The sequence below is a fragment of the Cariama cristata genome, unplaced genomic scaffold (genome assembly GCF_000690535.1).
Source record: "Cariama cristata isolate BGI_N322 unplaced genomic scaffold, ASM69053v1 scaffold43631, whole genome shotgun sequence".
In the NCBI taxonomy this organism is placed as follows: domain Eukaryota; kingdom Metazoa; phylum Chordata; class Aves; order Cariamiformes; family Cariamidae; genus Cariama; species Cariama cristata.
In genome coordinates this window covers 1-10,500 of record NW_009600689.1, presented here as the reverse complement: position 1 = coordinate 10,500, position 10,500 = coordinate 1, and the positions used below count along the sequence as shown (strand labels likewise).

The window sequence follows — 10,500 nt, the reverse complement described above, 5'->3', positions numbered from 1 at the left end:
AAAGCATCATGGCAGGTACAAGCATCACCGATGCACCATTTTCCCAGGAAAGGAGTGAGGGGGGGGAGTGGGAGAGTCCTGCTCAGGCATACTCCATAGCGGTTTTCTACTTGAGCCAGCAGACAATACCACAAGCTAGACAGCAAAATGTGCACTATGTTTGAAGCTGATGAAGTATCAGCTGATAGTATAAGCTTTTAGCTGATCTCTGGCCATCTGGCTAGAGTCACAGCATCCTCCTATCATACGGGCAGAGCTTGATTTACTCACAGTGGTGGCTATGGGCAGGCTCCAAGTTTACATGGTGCAAGATGAGTTACTGCCTCTCCACAAACAAAAGTTCACGCTGTGGCTCCACCTTGTATGCAGTGGGGAAGAGAAGATCCTATTGGGCCTAGCAAGTTTTATTCCTGTGGCTTTCAGTGTTGTAATTCTTGACGTCAGTACGCAAAGCAACTCCCTCGCTCAGTGCACGGCAGGGTGAGAGCTGACGGTTGCTCCTCTGCAGCATCAGCATGGCTTGTTTCTGCCACTCCGGCCAGCGGCACCTGCATGAACCACAGGCAACAAGGAGGAGAGAGGAGGTGGAAGAAGCGGCATGTCTCTCGCTGCTTCCTCAGATGACAGCACCCATCCCTTTCCTCCTCATGTGCTGCCAGTGCCTGATGCGAAATTATGGCACTGAGCAAATGGTGCCTGCTGGTCTTGCCAGCTCCCAGCAGGACTTGTTCCCTCTCAGTGTGCAAATATCCAGAAGGAAAAGCAGCCTAGATCTGCTGCTACCACAGGCTTACTTTTCAAGGAGTCCTAGATTTCCTTATCTCTGCTTCTCCTATCTTTCGAGGGCCCTGAGGCACAGAGGGACCTCCCCATGGGACTCCCCGACACCCTCTGCCCACAGCTGTCATGGGGCCGTGAGCGCTAGTGGCACCCTGAGGCACATGGCCAGCAAGACACCACGGGACTCATCCCACTGCTCCCAAGAGGGGAAGCGGGGCAGGCCCAGGGATGGTGGCCAGGCACAGGCACAAGCCCCAACCATAAGGCTCATCATGGTGATGAGGCAGGTCAAGATGGGAATCTTGATCAAGATGGCAGGATCAGGCCCAATGATCACAGGGCTGTGGGGATGGGGATGGGCTGAGGCTGGGCCCGTGGGCCTGGCTCAGTGGGGCTTATGGCTGGGCACGGCAGGGCTGTGGGGAGTTGGAGACCAGCCCAACCGTGGCATTGCTCGGACAAGGGCTGACAGCCTTGGGGGGGTTGAGATGGGGTCCTGGGCCATGGGCAGGGTGATGGGTGGCCCTGGCAGGGACAGTCAGGGCTGGTGGTGCCCTTGGGGCCCCGTCAGCTGGCTAGGACTGCTCAGGGCCTCAAAATGGCAGAGCATGCCCCAGTGCACCCATTACACTTCTTAAGACCTTCTCATGTCATCCAGGTCTAATTAAAGTCCACATTGGTGGCATAGCAAGACATAGCCAGGTAAGAGGGTGTGTGTGTGACAACATAACCAAAAAAAGGAGAGGAATGACTTGTCCTGGTAGACAGGACAGAGTAAACCTTGGGGTTCTGGAAAAAAGTAGCAGCAAGAAGTTCTGGCAAAGCTGTCCCTTTATTTACAAGCCCACATCGGGAAGAAATGCTACTCACCCATTTTGGACCAAGCCTGTGATTTTCAAATGTGTCTTTATTGATTGGTTGATTTAGCTCAAGTAGTATGAACTTTATTTTACAAGAACCTGCAGCTAACCAACACAAAAAAGAATTACCATCATTACCTCGTACAATACCAGGCTAGCGCAAAAACAGAAGTAAATGTCACAATCCAGTTAAAAGAACCATAAAATAACTAAATTAAACTGTAAACTCTACATGTAACAAACGGCTGAGATTAGTCCCATACATGTCACTTATAAACCGAGCAGTGGGAGGGGAAGGGAGGTCTGAACACAAAAGCACCCCAGATGCCAACTCTTTCTCCCCTGAGCGTGCCTAAGCACGGGCTCATTTGAGACAACATACAACCACATGCTTGGCAGCATGCGCGTGAGCAAGTGGGACCGCGGCAGAGAGATGCACACCATCTGCCCGCATCTTGTCTTTTACCCTAGAAAGCCTCCTGGGTCTGTTCTCTGCTTCAGAACATTCAGAGCTTCCTAGAACAAGAGACTGATGCAGATTTGCACCCAAAAGATGCGAAAAGTGCCTGCTAACTGGAGGAGAGTGGACCCAAAAGAGAGGACTGAGCACTGCAGGCAGAAACTAAAGTTATCTAAGTTGGCAGTAGGTACAACTCATCCAAACGCATTTATTCCAGATGAACACATGATGGAACAGCAAACCTGAAGTTCAAGATGAAAAACCGGGAATGCTAACCGACCCATTTCATCCTTTATTCCCCCATTTTCTCTCTGCCTGTTACAACTACTCTGTCTACATCCTTTGCGGTCCCTCCCTTCTCTCTCATTCTTCTGCTGCTTCCCATACCACATGGGCACTGACCCTCCTGCCCTCCCTGACCTTCTCCCAGTTGTGCCAGTGACTCCCACTTCACACTCCCGGTCTGCTCTTCTGCTCCATGTACCTCTGTGGAACAAGTCAAAGAAAGCTGAAACCTGATTTCCTGTCTTCCACAATCAGAGGAGCACTCATCTTGATTTCTCATTCCTGAGGAATGCAGGGAACTGAGATCTAACTTCATGTAAATAGAGCAAACACCTTCAACTTATTTTAGAATGTGCCTGTCTTCTTCATTCTTCTTGTATTTTCCTCCCTCTTCGTCCCTCTCTTAAACGTAGGAATGTTTACAGTAATTCAGGTCCAGTTTTCAGATTTTTAGATAAAACCCCAGAATCTTCCTGAAAGTCAGCTCACTCCCCAAACCCCATCCCTTCATCAGAGTTATGGCAGTTATGGGAAGATCTCCTGTTTGAGCCACTGGGAAGAAACTGCTTTGGCATGACAGCATAAGGCTTGCACAGCACAGCATCTATCTGGTACCTTTCTAAGAACAACACTGGCTTAAAATAAAATAATTAAAAAGAAAATCTACAGAGAATCTATTCCCCTTCCCCTTCAAGTCTAAAAGCACGTCTCTTGTGGCAAAGAGTGACACTGCTGTCCAGTTACAAAAAGCCAGCAAATCACATGTGGCAGCGACTGATTTCTTCCACTTGTGCATGTGGTGCGAGGGCTGTACAGGGATGAGAGATCGAAGGGAAGGCTAAACCCACAGAACTTCTGCCAGCTTCAGATCTGCAGAAGACTGGTACAAGGACAACGCTGATAGGTAATTTTCTGTGTTCATCAATAGTAAGACCACTAGTAGTTAGTTGTCTTAATGCACAGCAAGGGAGACTAAAGTTAGGTGGCAAGAAAAGCTCTCTTACTTGTAGGCTAGCTAGGAACTGAACAGACAATCTCAGCAGCTGCCAGGATCTGCCTCAGTGAAGTTCCCTAAGAACAAGTTTGATGAGCAACCACAGTGGACATGTTTGGTACACTCAGTCCTGTCTCAGAGCTGGAGTGGGCTAGTCATTCTCTTGAGGTCCTTTCTAGCCCTGTGCTTACAAGTTTATCAGTTGACTTCACCGAAAAGAACGAAACGCTCGTCTCTAATTTTCTATCCAGCACTTGCAATTAAAGCAACAATGGAAAAAACCCATCATCCTTCCTTCTTCTCCCCAACCTTCACATCTCACAGCTGAGAGGTTCCCAGCCCCCAGAGTTAGCCCTTCTAATACTGATGTAAGTGATGGTAAACACAATACTTTTGGAACGCTTCACAGGTAGCAGTCGGAGTGAAGACGGTCAGCACAGGACAACCTTGTGTGGGCAGACTGAAGTATTTCACAGCTCACTGAATGCTCACAGGAGTGCAGCCCATGGCATGGGCAAGGCGTGACAAGGTCAGCGTACAATACATGGCATGCCTTCTTCATCCAGTGAATGGGTTATACAAAAATGACCATCCTGCCCAGTCACTCTCCCGGAGCTCCACCACACTGGCTTGTCTGGAAGACTCCAGTACTGGCTAACTGTGTCAAGAGAAGAACTATGAACAGTGGAGTCTCCCCATCCTTCAGCGCAGAACCCCTTGTTAGCCTTTCAATTCACCCTTTCATACACTGTCCCCCTACCCTCCCTCCCCTCAATTTAAAAAATAATGGTTATAATTAATGCATGGAAGGTGATGGCATTGTGCATGTGGTTCACTTCTGGTTCTCTTCCCCTCTTCTCAGGCACCCTCCTTCCTCCTCTCCAACATCCCCCCCCCCCCCGTCCATTCCATCAGTCCATCTCGCTTGCATGCCTGAGGGGCTGGTGCTCACTTGCCATAGACGCTCTCATCGCTGTAGGCCACATAGAGAAAATAGTCCTCCTCGTGGTTATCCTGCAAGGAGAGAAAGGGAGAAAGTAACAAACCAAAGCCCTGTAACTCACTACACGTGAAAAAGCCCAACCAAAAGATCATTGTAACAAGCAGGCATAACCTCTCTTTCCTGTTTCTCCCCCTTTACATCAAAGGCTTCACTTCCTTGTACCAAAGAGCGTGTGTAGCAACTCCCTCTCTCAGGCCACCGCTCCACTTCTAAATTCAGGCATGTCCCATTTCTGGACACAGTGAATTTACTTGAAGAGTCACAGCCAGAGCGTGCTGCAAACACGCAACAGAAACAGCTCTGACTTGCAGACTGTGTGGCAGAATCTCAACACTGGAATGGCCTTAAGCTTGAGAGGAGAGACTCGGAAGGCTTTAACAAGTCAAAATCACCTCTAGATGCTTCAGTATTTGGTAAAAGTGGTTATATTTGTTGTTTTTCAGAACACTTTGACAAGTGGTTGTATTTCTAGTCCTGTTTTACATACGGGCAGTAAAGATGAGATGTTAAGTGATTACGCCAACACAAAAAGTCTGCAGATTGCCAGGAAGAGAGTCCTGATCTCAGCTCTGGACACTCAGACATACCTTCCTCCTACACGTCCAGATTTGGAAAACTCCCTGTGTGTGTTAATCTTATATTATCTTCATCAGTCCACATACAAATTGACCAGTTATTGTCAAAAAGTGACGGGTCAAACGAGGCTCACAGCACCATACTGGAGCTCTCCTATTATAACACACTAACACCGCAGAAGGAGAAATCAAGGAGAAATCAATGCAGGTTGCAAACCAGCCATGATATAATGGCTATATAACTGAGGAACATTCCTCTGATGGGCATAGAATATGCCTTTAAGATCGATCAAATAACACTGTTCAGTAGAAATGCTGGGCAGCAATGTTCACAGTGTCCTACAACGTCCTCACACAGACAGTACAAGCGATGAAAAAGTAATTCTGAACAAAGAATAAATGTTCCTTGACAACGTATTTACAGATAGGTGGTTGCTCAGTGATACTGTGTTCTACTGGCTAAAAGGAAATATCTTTTGTATAAACAGGAAAGCTAGTGCATGTGTTCTACCCTCACCCCCGGCCCCACACACAAACTTTTCTCTGAAATATAAATAAGAAAGTGGTTTATTTCAAATACTTTGTTAAAGTAGTAGGACCAACTTATCACTGCTGGGGCAAGTATTTACCACCTGACACGACAACCATTTCAACTAGCAATGAGTTACACTGATGAGGCTCCCTGGGCTCCTCTTTATAACTGCAGGCTGGAATTACCCTCAACAGATGATGGGCTACAGCCCAGGCCAGGAGGGTCCCGTGTTCAGGCACCTGTGACCAAGCTGCACCCCCTGCCAGCTGAGTAGTCCTCAGTTGTCCTTCAGTGGGGATATGCATTCTTCTGGATAGTCCAAGAAAAGGAGAAAGAGGTGGGCCAGGCTTACCTCATACAGCTGGCCCATGGTAGCACTGGTGGGAGGGATGGTATTATTGACGAAGAAGAACAGGGCATCTTCTGGCCTCAGGTGGATCCGCTTTCGGATTAAGAAGTAGAATTGGCCAACTGAAGAGGAACAGAGGAGAATGCCTTAGATGTAGAAAGAATGTTTTGGGTTTTTTTTAGCCTTTTTTTTTTTTTTTTTACCCTAACCACGGTTGTTTTCTTTTGATGGTGGAAGTCACATGCTACATGTAAAAAGTAGGGAAAAATGAACAATGCAGGAAAGAAAGCAGTAACTTCACGATTGTAACCACATTAGCAGCCAGTCCACTCAGAGGTGGCAGTTTCTCAGGTACATACCTCAGGCCGCGTACCCTCCAAATCCACACTCCACCTACTATGGTATGAAATGCTCCGCTGCAAGGATTGGTGGGAAGACCTCTAACTAGCTGAACCTTTAAATCCGATAGACCAAAGACACCTTAGAGAATTTAGCCTTGTGTAAACAGTCATACCATTCCCGAAAATAAATTCCTTACTATTTTCTTGAGCTATGTTGCACATACTGCGAGAAAAACGAATGCTGTTCCTTTAACTCATTTGTGTTCTCAAATGAAAACAAATGTAATCGCAATGTAATTCCGAAAAGGAACTTTGTAGCCATGACTCCAACCACAATGGGACTATTTCAAGGATGTCTCTTCCTGCAACAACGACACAGCCTCTGGCAACTCTGCAGCTAGGTCATCATTGACTGATGATTACGCTGCTGCCTATGATACACAATTCAGCCATTTTCATCACGGCGAGAAGTCAGCTGTGACACATACATGTTAGCTAAGCCACTGGGATGCCTCAGAAGATCTCAGAGAACTTCCATGTTGTAATTCAGGCTGTAAAGTACGTAAATATAACATGGACAGCCAGGTAAACTGGGGTAACGATAAGATGTTGAACCTGCCTGCATATCTTCTTGGTGCTGATCATAGAGTGAAAAACACTTCTGATACCTTCTCACTGAAAATCAGGAAGAAAGGAGGTAGACTTTGTTACCTGTGAGGTCAGAAGGCACAAGATACTTCCTTTTATCTAAGTCGGGCACTCTGGCTTTTGGAGCTTTTTCCACAATTACCTGGAAAGAGAGAATGAGAGAAAGCAAGAAGCAACCCGTGAGCATCATAAAATGAAATGAACCAAAAAGCATCAGTGGAAAAGGATATTACCCTTTGAGAGAGATGGTGCTACCAGGCCTTTAGAAATTTATTTAATATATAACAAATACACAACATTAAAGAACAGAGAGGTGAGAAGAAGACTTAAAATCACCAGCAATAGCTGTGCTGGGAGCCCAGGACTGCAGCAGAGTGAAAAATGGAGACTAGAACAGACATAAAAAGAAACCATAATGGCCAGCAGAAAAAAAAATCAGGTCACCTTGATGGTCCCAACGCAGGTTAATTTTGTGCGAAGGAGCTGCCAGGAGGCTAATACATGAACACAAGAAGTATCACAAGTGAGCTGAACTCTTTCCAGCTTACAGTTCCAAACTGCCTGGCACAAAATCAGCCCTACTCCCAGTAGTCCCACATCCTAATTTCTACATTCACCAATACCAAGTGCTCTAGAATGAAGAAAAGAATTAAAGAAACTCCAGCTCATTGGGGAATTTTTTTTATTTTTAATCCCCACTTCTTCAGTAGTTATCTTCTACTCTGAAATTCATATTCTTTAAGGTTATTTTCCCTACTTTGTATAGCTATGGACATTTCTTTATTCATATAAATATCTAATAATTAAAAAACAGGCTACCATCCGGGCAGCTGGACCCACAGACAGCTTTGACACAAAATACTAATCCTCATTATATTCTAATGTCATTACGACACAGAAAACCATGAAGCTCAGCAGCTTTAAGGTCAAATAGACCAAGAGATCTTCTGCTACCGGAAAATTTTTGTTACCAGAGCTAGGCAAAGTGTTTACCTCAGAAGCTGGAAGTATTCCAAAGTGACCTGATCTCCTTCCATGAAAACCCTTGTAAACCTTTGGAACCACTGGGGTTGTGCAGAAAAAAACATGCAGGCAGGTTTGGTTTGGTTTTTCTTTTTTTTTTTTTTTTTCTGTGATACGTATTTTTGAACTGGTAGGAGATATATTATGTGATTCAACCTACGTGGCTTCCTGTTCTGCAGAAGCCATTTTGACCATCTAAACAAGAAGTTGGATTTTCTGAACCTCCTCAACTTTTTAATTCCATTAGACCCTAAAATTGTAAATACTCCATGTAAGACACTGGGGGACTAATTTCTAAGGTTTCCATGCTCCCGTAACTCTTTGGCAACCTAAATCAGGAACTGTTGTGTAACAGAAAAGGCTGAACTGCTGTGAACTAAACCTTCTTTGGAAGCAAAACGGTGGTGCCACATCAGAGAAAAATGTTATGATGATGAGCTTTGGTGTACTTAGCCTGGACAAAGTGCCACGGTAACTTGACTCCTAGATCCAAGTGAATATCTGCAAAGCATGTCACACCACAGAGACGCTAGCTTGGATGTCTCTTCACGTACTCCATTTGGATGCTGCCAACACAGCCAAAACCTCTGAAAATATGAAGTTTATTTTTAAAATAGAAACGTGGGTTGTCTCTGCTACTTCAAGAACTTCAAGCACCTTGGTACAAGGTATTTAAGGTCTTTCAGGCAGGACATGCATCTCTGCAGAAGATGCAGTCGGTAAATGCTATGAAGAAAGGACAGTTTCACAATCCCACTGAACAGGTGCAGGCTGAACAGCAGCAGCACTTTGTACATTTTTTTTACCTGCACCTCCAACAAGGCAGTAACTACCACAATAAATTGCAGTGGAGAGAAACCTTTAGTTCTTGCTGCCAGTTTCAAATACTGACCAGTAGAACTGCTAGCTGACAGCACTGATGTGACCACCCTGACTCAAAAGGATGGCTTGTAGCTTGATCATTAGATAATAAAGAAGTCAGGCCTATGAGGATGAGGTGAGAGTGTTGGGCTTCCTAAGCCCCTAGGCAAGATTTAAATCAGATCATGACTGAGTTTAAGAGAGATCTCCATCTTGCAAAGAGCCAGGGAAGGAATGGAGGTGCTCTGCTAATCTGTCTATCAACTGTAGTCAGTTTGCCTGATAACACGGGTATCTCTTCTGAAGCACTAAACCCTTTGCACACACTACAAAGAAAATCCAAAGGGCAGATACAGATTATCTGTATGCCCGTTGTTGCGGAGTGGTGACTGTGGTAACGTGGGACCGTGCCAAGGGTATAATCTCTGCAAAATGCTGATATGTATCAGGGCACTGCAGTGTAGGCAGCCAAATGGGCGTCATCTTTGCTGTGGGGTAGGACAGAGACCAAAGTGATGTAAAGAACAGTCGTCTGCTGCATTCTGTACGCAGCTCTGACAACAGGCTACCCCCCCCGCCCCCCAGTTCACATCTGGGCCTCGTCTTGCATCGTTTTCATTTATCCTTAACTACAGCACACCTTGTTATTCCGGTCCTGGCTTTCTTCATAAAGATCTGCTGATTTCTTCCTGTCTTGACCTCTTTTATCTCTTGCCTGACAGGGTCTGGTCCTGGGTTTCCCACATGGCTCTTTGAAACAGATCTGTCATGATCTGCTGTACAATCTGCCAGGTTAATCCTCAGTTTACAGCTTGTCTCACTCCTGACCTACAGAGCCCTCTGCGATCCTCATCATCAATCACAGAACTGCATACGCTTCACTGTTGACTTGCTGCATGCTCAACCTTCTGTGCTATACAAGGGTCCCAAAAATAGCTAGGACAAATGCACCCAAATACTGACTTTCAAAAACTTTTGGAAGTCCAGTTGAGGGTCATTCCCAAGACAAAAAAAATTATGTTAACTTGCAGGGAAATAATGTGGTGTGACTGTTCCCTCCTTGTCCTTAGATTTACAGGGGGAGTCGAAGTTATTTTGCATACAGTACCCCTGGGCAATAAATCTAGGACAGAGCGCTCCAGTGGGGATGGAAAGAAAGAACATTTGCAAAACGTTTATTAAAAAGGAACAACAACAAAAAAATCACTATTAATTAGATTTGTAATTTCTTTTTTCCAATTATTATTAGTAATTATAAAGCTAGAAGTTTTCCACAGGACTCCAAAGGGATCTAAGGATGAGGAAGCAAAGTTTAGCTAGAAGATGACCTTGTTTTCCAAGTGATATTTTTCCCGTAGCATGATGAAACAGGGGGGCCGAAAGGCTGAGAAGTGTCATTTTTCTCTCACGCAAAGGAAAGGAGCAGAGCGAGATTATATCGAAAACACAGGCCAAAAGAAAGGCAAATAAAAAGAAAGGGAAAGGATCAGACGAAGGGATGCAGATCTTGTTTCCTCTCCCCACTCATTGTTCTCCTCCATTTTCACGCAGCTCATGATAAGCTACTTTCCCCACCCCCCAACCCCACGCACGCAGGCTACCAGAAAAAGCTTACCAGCATTTTCGCTGTCGAGTCACTGCGGATCCCAGGAAAGAAAAAAAAAAAAAGGGTTCTTGTACCCCGCACCCACCCACCCGTCCCGAGCTTCCCCCGTAATAGCTTTGCGCTAAAGAGAAAAGCAGCCTGGCACTGCAATCGGAGCATCAAGATCACAAGCAGCGTTAGGAA

General features: G+C 45.6%; 1 protein-coding gene across 1 annotated transcript; it reads right to left on the bottom strand.

Annotated features, from left to right (window-relative positions):
• Nucleotides 1-4,327: 4,327 nt before the first annotated feature.
• Nucleotides 4,328-6,969, bottom strand: LOC104154735 (gamma-aminobutyric acid receptor-associated protein-like 1; the record flags this gene model as incomplete). Its single annotated transcript, XM_009710098.1, has 3 exons — nt 4,328-4,393; nt 5,842-5,960; nt 6,891-6,969. Coding segments are annotated over 3 exons (264 nt in total), but the record flags the coding sequence as incomplete, so codon positions are not given.
• Nucleotides 6,970-10,500: the final 3,531 nt, after the last annotated feature.